The 12,922-nt window shown below is 46.9% G+C and overlaps 1 protein-coding gene across 1 annotated transcript in view; it reads right to left on the reverse strand.

Moving 5' to 3' along the window:
- Positions 1–820: 820 nt before the first annotated feature.
- Positions 821–12,922, reverse strand: part of LOC139473108 (protein FAM170B-like) — a gene marked incomplete at its 3' end in the record, with an annotated part of 33,207 nt that continues 21,105 nt past the window's right edge. Inside the window, exon 2 of the mRNA XM_071255628.1 lies at positions 821–958. Within this exon, the coding sequence (XP_071111729.1) occupies positions 821–958 (138 nt within the window). The remainder of the gene's footprint in view (positions 959–12,922) is intronic.

Here is a 12,922-nt window from a genome sequence, read left to right on the forward strand (position 1 = left end):
GAGTGCGGCGTTAAACAACAAACAAACAAATACATATGCAACTTGTCACCTCGGTAGTCAGCAACTCACGTAAAGATTCTCCCTGATAATGTATCTAGGTACACAGCATCATTCCCGTTCCTTATAGGTTTCACCAAAGCGGTAAACGTCAAAGACCTGCGTCACTTCCGGGGTTCCGACACATTAAGCTGTCACGTGATATACACTGTTCAATGCGCGTTGACCCCAACCCACTCACTGTAATATTTATTCATTGAAATACTGTGATAATGTGGTTCTCAGCAAACCCATTCACGGACAGACCCCGAGTTCTTCTCCAGCTGTGGAAAATGAATGGATGGGTTTCTAGTTTGCTTCTTCAACAAACAACACGAAATAGACAAACACTTGCGCTGTCAATTTGCCAGCCATGGCCGCATGACGGCACTAGTCGGGACTGAGTCAGCACGTGATGCACGTGCAGCTAACGCTGGGTATTAACGGCGGTATTGGCGGTTAGCGCGTGTTTACCTTCTACACGATTTGTTTGTATTCTTGTCAGTAACTGATCACTAAGTAATCGTCAACACGTCACACTTACAGCTCCGAACTAACGGGACGTGATCCGTTATGCAAGATGTTTGTTTCTTGGTATATTTAGCTACTGAAGATTGTCTTGCCCGCTCTAAACCAATATCTGACATCTGACATCGTCGTCTTGTACATACATCGACTGCCGTCTTAGGATGAAGACTTGCACAGGTTGTGTTTAGCCGTGTGTAGTATACATGGCAGACATGATGGTGTATATATGGTGTATGACATGCATTGGGTAGCTCACCTTCGTTCGTATCCAACACACCAGTTGTGGGTGTATCCGCAGTTTGGCTTCCATACTTTGACGAGGCGAGTGAAGGCTTGAACACATGGCTGTCTCACCATCACCATCTCCACATCCTGGTAGGGGCACACGTTAGGCCTGGAATATAGGATAGCAAGTTATATATCTGGTAGAGGCACACGTTAGGCCTGGAATATAGGATAACAAGTTATATATCTGGTAGGGCACTCTTTGGGCCTGGAATATAGGATAACAAGTTATATATCTGGTAGGGCACTCGTTGGGCCTGGAATATAGGATAACAAGTTATATATCTGGTGGGGCACACGTTCGGCCTGGAATATAGGATAACAAGTTATATATCTGGTAGGGCACTCGTTGGGCCTGGAATATAGGATAACAAGTTATATATCTGGTAGGGGCACACGTTAGGCCTGGAATATAGGATAACAAGTTATATATCTGGTAGGGCACTCGTTGGGCCTGGAATATAGGATAACAAGTTATATATCTGGTAGGGCACTCTTTGGGCCTGGAATATAGGATAACAAGTTATATATCTGGCAGGGGCACACGTTAGGCCTGGAATATAGGATAACAAGTTATATATCTGGTAGGGGCACACGTTAGGCCTGGCATATAGGATAACAAGTTATATATCTGATAGGGCACACGTTAGGCCTGGAATATAGGATAACAAGTTATATATCTGGTAGGGGCACACGTTAGGCCTGGAATATAGGATAACAAGTTATATATCTGGTAGGGGCACACGTTAGGCCTGGAATATAGGATAACAAGTTATATATCTGGTAGGGGCACACGTTAGGCCTGGAATATAGGATAACAAGTTATATATCTGGTGGGGCACACGTTAGGCCTGGAATATAGGGTAACAAGTTATATATCTGGCAGGGGCACACGTTAGTCCTGGAATATAGGATAACAAGTTATATATCTGGTAGGGGCACACGTTAGGCCTGGAATATAGGATAACAAGTTATATATCTGGTAGGGGCACACGTTAGTCCTGGAATATAGGATAACAAGTTATATATCTGGTAGGGGCACACGTCAGGCCTGGAATATAGGATAACAAGTTGTATATCTGGTAGGGCACACGTTAGGCCTGGAATATAGGATAACAAGTTATATATCTGGTAGGGGCACACGTTGGGCCTGGAATATAGGATAACAAGTTATATATCTGGCAGGGGCACACGTTAGGCCTGGAATATAGGATAACAAGTTATATATCTGGTGGGGCACACGTTGGGCCTGGAATATTGGCCATCAAAATGGCCGACACAATTAACGTGATTGGGAGCTTTCGGAATTTGTTAATGAACCTGTGGCAATTATGCGTTAGTCATCTATTCTCAATTGACCTGTCTATCAGGGGTGATGAGAAAGATGTGTCAAATAGGTACTGAAGTAACTTCATAGATTGTTGCAGAATGCTGATGACAGTCACTGTCAGTCTAGAGACAGATCGTGTCAATAATGTAGGCGTGCATTTCATCGTTTTGTTCACTAGGATAGGTCCTAACGAGGGTATACAATCAAAAGCATGCAGTCTAACACTCGGACGTTTCTCAATGTACGCCAAAACACTGAGTTCGAGATTAAAGTGTCTAAATGATAAAAAACAAAGCTTCTTGCTAGGAAATCACCAGGGATATCCCCTGGAACGTGGGAGTAGACATATCTGACGCTTATGAACGTCAGCTTCGCAATCATATGACCAATGGACGCGACTTTTTTCGTGTAAACTTCACTTTAAATAGTTTTGTTATATAAACACATGACATTTGTATACACACATAATATATAGTGTTGTATACACCAGTGATATATACAGTTGTGGAAACACATGATATATACAGTTGTATAAACGAGATATACTCTGTTTGTTGTTGTTGAACACCGGAGGGTTTAGGTATACCTTCCATTTGAGGTGTGGGTGTGGGGGTGTGAGGGTGTGGGGGTGTGAGGGTGTGGGGGTGTGGGGGTAAGGGGTTTGGTGGGTTTGGTATAGAGATTAGATATCTTTTTAGCTGCAGCTACAAATACCATATAGTTTTATATATAACACAAATACCCTCATTTCTTTAAAGGAATAACAACTTGCAATGATTGATTTTTTGTGGCAGATTGGACTTTTTATGGCGGGCAATTTCTTTTTTTACAACAACCTGAGACATAAATATTTTTTTCAAGAATCCGTCCCAGCTCCAACCCCGCCTAGAATATCAAATGGACGGTCCCCTAACTCTCCCATATATTCACAACACCACCCAGATCTCTCCCCATGATACATTTTCAGAGAGGGAGCAGTCCCGTTGTTTAATTCAGAATTAATTCATTACAACAGTTTTCAACTCAGTCTGATTAATTGGAATTTGCCGATCAATTAGCTCCGACCACTTATTTCGCATAGCTGGTCACATGACATACATATTTCTGTGGCTATGAGTTTCAACACAGGACCCACGTGAGTGACGTCATAGTCAGATCGCACCCCAGGGCCCGGGGGCGGTGTAATTACAGCTGACTGTACAGTCCCTTATCCCCTGTCGGCGTTATGAATAATACATGGCCGCTCTGTTCATAGAAGGTGTTGTCATACTCTCACCATGTTGGTCACACGTTTTTATTACTTGTTTCAGGTTTGGAAACACCAAAGAACTTGTATCACACTACATAAAACTGAAGCGGATGACAGACAGGTGCCAATCATGCTAGACGACATACACCATCTCTGTTGCCACAACACGCCCCACACCTTCCTCCCCCCTCCATACACCATCTCTGTTTCCACACAACGCTCCCTTCTCCCCCCTCTATACACCATCTCTGCTTCCACACAACGCTCCCTTCTCCCACCTCCATACACCATCTCTGTTTCCACACAACGCTCCCTTCTCCCCCCTCCATACGCCATCTCTGTTTCCACACCACGCTCCCTTCTCCCCCCCCTCCATACGCCATCTCTGTTTCCACACAACGCTCCCTTCTCCCCCCCTATACACCATCTCTGTTTCCACACAACGCTCTCTTCTCCCCCCTCTATACGCCATCTCTGTTTCCACACAACCCCCCCCCCCCCTCTATACACCATCTCCGTTTCCACACAACGCTCCCTCCTCCCCCCTCCATACGCTATCTCTGTTTCCACACAACGCTCCCTTCTCCCACCTCCATACACCATCTCTGTTTCCACACAACGCTCCCTTCTCCCACCTCCATACACCATCTCTGTTTCCACACAACGCTCCCTTCTCCCACCTCCATACACCATCTCTGTTTCCACACAACGCTCCCTTCTCCCACCTCCATACACCATCTCTGATTCCACGCACCCCCCCCCCCCCTCTATACACCATCTCTGTTTCCACACAACGCTCCCTTCTCCTCCCTCTATACACCATCTCTGCTTCCACACAACTCCCCCCCCCCCCCCCCCTCTATACACCATCTCTGCTTCCACACAACGCTCCCTCATCCAATCCCGTCTATACACCATCTATGTGTCAACACAACGCTCCCCCTCCACAGATCGAACGATTCACTTCATGACTCCCGGCAGAATTATTACCACATCTGATCACGGATGAAGACCTAAATGCGCAAGCTCCGATTTGCCCAAAGAATGGCATTTTTTTCTGTAGATTGTATTTCGCATATCCCACTATCCTAAATGCTCCGTGGGTGTGGAATTCTCCAGGGCCACAATATATGCACACTGAATTTCTACAGCGCTGTACAGTAGTAACATTTCGTTCCCATAAGAGAGCGGTGAAGGAGTAACAGGCCGTAGTAGGGCTCTTTTTCTGTATATAAATTCTCTCTCTCTGGTTATCGTCTGTCTTTGCGCTGCGGCATGTTAAGAAGGAGTCATGGCTGTGTGGCGGGCTCACTGTGTAGAAGGCCCCAGCAGCGTTCGGTCAATATAAATGTTATATCACCTCAGTGTCATCTAAACTTTAATGTTTAGTTACAGTCAGTGTGACTGGAAAGTGTAGACATGCGCCTAATGCCTCGTAATGCAGTGCCCGGGATTACTTGAGAAAAGACGATTAATCTTAAAATTAAGCAACTGACTTGACGAAATAAATCGATCATTAATCAAATCAATTATTTCTTAATAGTCTCAACAATCTGAGAACTGTTTCACCGCCCATCAACTCAATCCACTGCCATGGTAATTATGTCACGGGATTAAAGATCATTATTATAAATTCTCGTTTATCAATGAATTACTTCCAAATATGGTCAAACAGCCCGCACAGAACGTGGTACTTGACCTCCCCTTCAATCTATAAACAAGCGTGGCAGGTCTTCCCCTCATCAATCATACAAATAGCTCACCTAATTTGAAAGACAGATGTTATGAGCACGCTGTACTCTCTGTCAAACAAGCGTAGGGGAAAGGTCAGCTGTTTGTAATACTGACCTTTACGACTAAATATTGTCGTGCGGTAAATGTATCACTTGGTGCGTTCTGTTGACTGTGGCTGTGGTCCCTTTTACAGACTCTAGAGTGGGTGCTCTACCTGATACAGCAGTCTCCCCATCCCCATCCTGCCATTCCCAGTCGCCTCCCCTTCTCATCTCTGTATTAGGTGAGTGAGAATGCTTTTACGCCGCGTTAAGCAATATTCCAGCAATATCACGGCGGGGAACACCAGAAATGAGCAGCACACATGTGGGGAATCGAACCCGGGTCCTCGGCGTGACGAGCGAACGCTTTAACCACTAGGCTACCCCATCAAAGGTTCTTTCAAGGATTGGTTCATCCAACCCTGTACGTGGCTAACTCCAGGGTTTTGCCGAGCAGAGTGGCTCAGTGAATTGGGTGTGTTGCCCTTATTAGAAATTATCAGGCCATGTCACGTCGAAGGATATTCACATTGGACGATGGACACGCATTTGCGTGAGTGGGGAATGTGCGTGCGTGCGTGCGTGCGTGCGTGCGTGCGTGCATGTGTGTGTGTGTCTGTGTGGACGATGGACACGCATTTGCATGAGTGGGGAATGTGCGTGCATGTGTGTGTGTCTGTGTGGACGATGGACACGCATTTGCACGAGTTGGGAATGTGCGTTCGTGCGTGCGTGCGTGCGTGCGTGCGTGCGTGTGTGTCTGTGTGGACGATGGACACGCATTTGCATGAGTGGGGAATGTGCGTGCGTGCGTGCGTGCGTGCATGTGTGTGTGTGGACGATGGACACGCATTTGCACGAGTGGGGAATTTGTGTGGTGTGTATGTATGCATTTGTGTGTGTATGTGTGTGTGTGGACGATGGACACGCATTTGCATGAGTGGGGAATGTGCGTGCATGTGTGTGTGTCTGTGTGGACGATGGACACGCATTTGCACGAGTTGGGAATGTGCGTGCGTGCGTGCGTGCGTGTGTGCGTGCGTGTGTGTCTGTGTGGACGATGGACACGCATTTCCATGAGTGGGGAATTTGTGTGTGTGTGTGTGTGTGTGTGTGTGTGTGTGTGTGTGTGTGTGTGTGTGTGTGTGTGTGTGTGTGTGTGTGTGTGTGTGTGTGTGTGTGTGTGTGAGAAGTCGGTACAGACGTGCATCCTCTTTCTCAACGACTGTCAGAATATACTTCGCATAATATTTGCATTCATCTTGCACCTGTGACTAAAGTCGTTATCAAAGCCCCTCTCGCTCTCCGGAAGGGTTGTCCGCGCTTGATAAGGATCCGCTGCAGATATGCCATCGATATTTAATCTTTTTCCGGAATCCCACTTTTGATCTTCACCGGAAATAAGACATTGACAGCTGGAGATTCTAAAAATATCTGTCGTCAAGACGTACATGGACCGAAGATAATTGAACCACTTTAATGGTATTCAAGAGCACCAAACTCAATGGGCTCTCTGGGGCAAATCGTTATTTTGTTCTTCATTATTAACCTGTTCTCATGGGCAATACGGTGAATATGGCCAAGTTGACCTTATTACGGTGTGCCAGGAAATAATTACACTTTGCCATTACGTCACCCGTAGTGACCTTGACCCCAACGTCCTTGAACCACGACCAAGATATATAAAACCATTCTGAGGGAATAAAGAATGTGTGTGATAAACCGATTCTCAACAGTAGGTTGTAGGAGTCAACAGAAACAACAGCGGCGCGGTCAAACATCCTGTTGTACAGGAAGGTGTTTGATTATCGGAACCCATGAATGTCCATTTCACGCTCAATCAGTCAGATCTTAGCAACAGACGATCTGCCAAGCATGGCGCAACCTTGCCTTGTACACACGGGTCATGGTTGTGGACGGACACACACGATGCACCTGAGGAACGATGTTTACAATGGAGAGAACGATGACCAATCAAAAATAAAACGTCCTGAACTGGCATTAGTGGCTTGCTGCGTTAGAGACTTAACCCCCACTGACATATGTACACTTTCGTCAACCAGTTTATGCGACCATGTCTTGCAATGTCGACAGCCTCGTTATCCGATCATGTCTACAAGTAAGGTACCGACCACGTCCACCTATGTCTACAAGTTGATTTGATTTGATTTGTTTGTTATAATTATTTAACGACGCACTCAGCAATATTCCAGCTATATGATGGCGGTCTGTAAATAATCGAGTCTGGAATGGGACAGACAATCAAGAGATTGACATCATGAGCATCGATCCACGCAATTGGGATACGATGACATGTATCAACCAAGTCACCGAGCCTGACCACCCGATCCCGTTAGTCGCCTCTTACGACAAGCATAGCCGCCTTTTATGGATGTCTACAAGGAAGGAATCCGGCCCGGTATGTCTACAAGTAAGGAATCCGGCCCGGTATGTCTACAAGTAAGGAATCCGGCCCGGTATGTCTACAAGTAAGGAATCCGACCCGGTATGTCTACAAGTAAGGAATCCGACCCGGTATGTCTACAAGTAAGGAATCCGGCCCGGTATGTCTACAAGTAAGGAATCCGACCCGGTATGTCTACAAGTAAGGAATCCGACCCGGTATGTCTACAAGTAAGGAATCCGACCCGGTATGTCTACAAGTAAGGAATCCGGCCCTGTACGTCTACAAGTAGGGAATCCGACCCTGTACGTCCACAAGTAAGGAATCCGACCCGGTATGTCTACAAGTAAGGAATCCGGCCCGGTACGTCCACAAGCAAGGAATCCGTCCCGGTATGTCTACAAGTAAGGAATTCGGCCCGGTACGTCCACAAGCAAGGAATCCGTCCCGGTATGTCTACAAGTAAGGAATTCGGCCCGGTATGTCTACAAGTAAGGAATCCGACCCTGTACGTCTTAGAGTAAGGTCTCCGACCATGTTGTTATAAGGTACATGGCAGGGTACGCCCACTATGCTGACTGCACACAATGATATATATTATGATACCTAATGGAGAAGGTGTGAACAAATACCCTCCTTTGTTCTTCGAGTGCCTGATGCCGAGATAGACACCGTCGGAATCCCCCGACACTACAACTCCCACATCTGACATACGGATATTACTGCAAGGAGGTGACTTGAGTTTAAGAGCCCATCATGACTTTAATGTTGGCAAATGCGTGTTTGATATTGACACAGATAAACTCGGTAGACAGTTTCACAGAGGCGGTCACAGATAACAGTGAATCTGATCTCAGAGCGCGATAACATACAGGGCAGTGCAGCTATCTGTAAACCTTGAATAAGCCCTTGTAATGACGGTGGTGGGAGGATCATGTACATATATATACAATATACAGACACGTCTGATCGTAACCTGCAAACACTGGGAGTCGTGTGTGTGTTGGGGTGGGGGTGGGGATGGGGTAGGGGTAGGGGTGGGGGGTATGTAGGTTGAGTGTCAACAGCATGTGGGTCGTGTGTCAGGTGGCGGGAACATACTGGTAGGTCTTATCCATGAGTGGGTTGGTTGGTTGTTGGTTTGTTGTTTAACGCCGCACGCCGCACGCCGCACGCCGCAATATTCCAGCTATATGACGGCGGTCTGTAAATAATGGAGTCTGGACCAGACAATCCAGTGATTAATATCATGAGCATCGATCCATGCTATTGGGATCGATGACATGCATCAACCAAGTCAGCGAGCCTGACCACCCGATCCCGTTAGTCGCCTTTTACGACAAGCATAGTCGCCTATTACGACAAGCATAGTCGCCTTTTACGGCAAGCATGGGTTGCTGAAGACCTATTCTACCCCGGAATCTTCACGGGTCTATCCATGAGTGGGCGCATCTCTCACAACATCTACCTGTTCCTTCATGGACAGCGTGTTGGTTTCAGTCACGCTCCATCAATAACGCAGTGTCAGTGTTAACAGTACGCATAAGGATAGAGCTGTTCGGCGGGGCGGGGACAAAGTAGGTCCCCAGTTCTCCATGCTTGTCTCCCTGTGTTGATTCCGGGACAGTGATGGTCTCCAGAGCTCTTTGCTCACAGAGCAGACTAACAGGGAACAAGGTTGTCACAATTGTTGTTTCTGCCTAACTGTTAGTCTGTCTTACATACCCTGATACAAATATATATCAAATACAGCCCATGCAAGTCTATAATGTTTGGCAAGTCTAGATTACTGCAGTATCTGCAAATGAAGAGAGTCACTGGGCTCCCTTTTATTATATTTTTATTAAGATAAGTGAACATTTTTTTCTGTACGATATGTTCATTTCAGAGACTAGATGTAAGTCTACATAACTGTATCCAGATGTGTTCTCGTACAGAACTCTACAAAATATAACATGAGGCTAGAAGAATGTTTCCTGGGTATAACCGACTTGGACCAGAATTGTTCCTTGATTAAGGAGATACAGTTATCGCGGCACAGGGAAAGTACGGGGGAGGTAGATGCGCGTGTTGCACGGGCGAAATATGGGGGAGGTGGGTGCACGTGCTGCACGGGCGAAACATGGCGGAAGCGCGTGCTGCACGTGCAGCTTGAACAGCACTAACTGTCGTATTAGTGCAACCATTAAGCTCTGTAATGGTTACGGCATGTCCTGGGTATGGAGTTATCTAAGTGGAACAAGACACAGACATTCTTTGTAAGACCCTGATAATAACACTAAACGTCTTTCAGTTAACAACTGCCGGCATTGAAACGCGAGCTTCGGGCCCACGCGCACAAGGCTATCTGTACATATTTGTGGCCTTGCCTCTCTAACAAACTGTAGAACATAATTTATAAAACAAACACACCCTCTTGTCGGCCCTGGCAACTCATCCCTGGCAACTCATTCCCATCCTATTTTCAGCTCTAGTGAGTGAGTTGGGTTTAACGCTGCTTTTAACATTATTCCAGTTATATCACGGCGTGTCAGCTTAATGTGGGAGGAAAGCCCGAAATGATGCAGGTCTAAGACGTTTACCACTTCGGTGAAACCCACGAGCACGGGTATGCTGCTGACATGCCTAGAAACATAACTGGGGCGAATGGGGATTCGAACCCACAATCATAGGTTTCTGGCGTGCCCAAGGGACGCAACTCTGCACAGCGAATCGCGGCGCCTTAGACCACTGGGCCACCCGTGTCCCTTTTCAGCTCTAAATACCATAGTCAATACGTCAGTACTAGTTCATACAAGATAGTGACGATTACGAATACAGGAGGGGTTCGTTTTATTTATCATTACACCTTATACAAAGCTTTTTGTTTCGAGGATTAGCTTCACAGATCGACGCTAACAACCTTCCCTGCCACACTCCTCCCATCTGATTGTACAATGCCGATTGACCACAGCGTCTACCAGAATATGTGACCCGTGAACATCCGGGTTAGAACAGGTCTTCAGCAACCCATGCTTGCTGTAAAAGGCGACTATGCTTGTCGTAAGAGGCGCCTAACAGGATCGGGTGGTCAGGCTCGCTGACTTGGTTGATGCATGTCATCGATCCCAATAGCGTGGATCGATGCTCATGATATCAATCACTGGATTGTCTGGTCCAGAGTCGATTTTTTACACAGACGGCTGTCATATAGCTGGAATATTGCTGAGTGCAGCGTTAAACAACACACAAAAACAAACAACACCAGAATATATGAGAAGCTTAAGACGCAAATCTGTGCAGAGACAAATGCCATCCACTTCAGTTTGGTCTGTGTGATACACCTGGCCGAGGCGAGCACGTGTGGGGCCAGGTGGGACCCCAGGTGTGTATCATGAGAGAACGTAGAAATAACAGAACATTAATCCACCCCCGGGTCACTGATGCTGAAATTTTTGGTTCCGAAAGAACAGCACGGGTTGTACATCGATTTCAGTGAGTGAGTGAGTTTGGCTTTACGCAGCTTTTAGCAATATTCAAGCAATATCACGGCGGGGGACACTAGAAATGGGCTTCACACATTGTACCCATGTCGGGAATCGAACCCGGGTCTTCGGTGTGACGAGCGAACGCTTTAACCACAAGGCTACCCGACCGCCCCTCATCGATATCAACAACGACGTTTGGATGGGAAAGTGTATGTTGTCGAGATGGTTGAGTAATCTGCTGTATGTCGGATGCCGGTCAGACACGTTGCTGCTGGCACGTCTGTAATGGTAAAGACACTCACTAACGTAACTCAAACAAATCGAGGATTTCCTCTGCCAGGTGGAATTGTGGTGAACATGGTGATTTACAACTTAACTAATATTAAGACTGCACGGCACCTTGTAGATTTACAGGAGCATTCCTTCAGCTCGAGATGGACGTGCCCGAAATGACTCAACTAGTTGGCAGGTGCAGGTATCCCTCTGCAAATGTCCTGTGAAAATATCTCGTTAAAAATTTACAAATTATGGGAATCTGTTTAACTGTTTCTGCACATTTGGGTAGATATGTAATACGTTCTTTCAATGTCTGATGAGTCCATCTCTATCACTTTCTGTCAGGAGGAACATCTTCTCTCGACTTGTCTTCAGAGAGGAACACCGTCACTTGTCCTGCCTTTCAGGGAGGAACATCGTCATTTGTCCTGCCTTTCAGAGAGGAACAACGTCATTTGTCCTGCCTCCAGACAGGAACACCGTCGCTTGTCCTGCCTTTCAAAGAGGAACACTGTCACTTGTCCTGCCTTTCAAAGAGGAACACCGCCACTTGTCCTGCCTTTCAGAGAGGAACACAATCACTTGTCCTGCCTTTCAGAGAGGAACACCGGTTTTTTCGTCCTGCCTTTCAGAGAGGAACACCGTTACTTGTCCTGCCTTTCAGAGAGGAACATCGTCACTTGTCCTGCCTTGCAGAGAGGAACACCGTCACTTGTCCTGCCTTTCAGGGAAGAACACCGTTACTTGCCCTGCCTTTCAGAGAGGAACATCGTCACTTGTCCTGCCTTGCAGAGAGGAACACCGTCACTTGTCCTGCCTTTCAGGGAAGAACACCGTTACTTGTCCTGCCTTTCAGGGAGGAACATCGTCACTTGTCCTGCCTTTCAGAGAGGAACATCGTCATTTGTCCTGCCTTTCGGGGAGGAACACCGGTTTTTCGTCCTGCCATGCAGAGAGGAACATCGTCACTTGTCCTGCCTTTCAGGGAGGAACATCGTCACTTGTCCTGCCTCCAGAGAGGAACACCGTTTTTCGTCCTACATTCAGAGAGGAACAACGCTCTGGTCCTGCCTCCAGAGAGGAACACCGTTTTTCGTCCTACATTCAGAGATGAACAACGCTCTGGTCCTGCCTCCAGAGAGGAACACCGTTTTTCGTCCTACATTCAGAGAGGAACAACGCTCTGGTCCTGCCTCCAGAGAGGAACACCGTTTCTCGTCCTACATTCAGAGATGAACAACATTCTTGTCCTGCCTCCACAGGAACAACATTAGAGCTGAGAATGGGATGGAAAGGAATATGGAATTTGTGATCTGAGGTCTGTTAAAGAGGCCTGAACAGCTGATGTGAGCAATCAAAGATAGGAAAAACGTGACATGCCGTGACTGGTTGTAGTGCTGATCGCTCCCACTTCCCGAGTCTACTGTGTGCACTGACTACACCCTCCAGTCTCAACCCCGACGCTGCACGCGCCAGACAGGATGCATTGATCGGCCGGGACATGTCATTACAGTGGTGACGTGACCATGGGCTACTGGTAAGGGGGACGACAGGAACGACAGCATCAACTTA

Source organism: Haliotis cracherodii, unplaced genomic scaffold (genome assembly GCF_022045235.1).
Source record: "Haliotis cracherodii isolate W230 unplaced genomic scaffold, xgHalCrac1.p SCAF_27, whole genome shotgun sequence".
Classification (NCBI taxonomy): Eukaryota; Metazoa; Mollusca; class Gastropoda; order Lepetellida; family Haliotidae; genus Haliotis; species Haliotis cracherodii.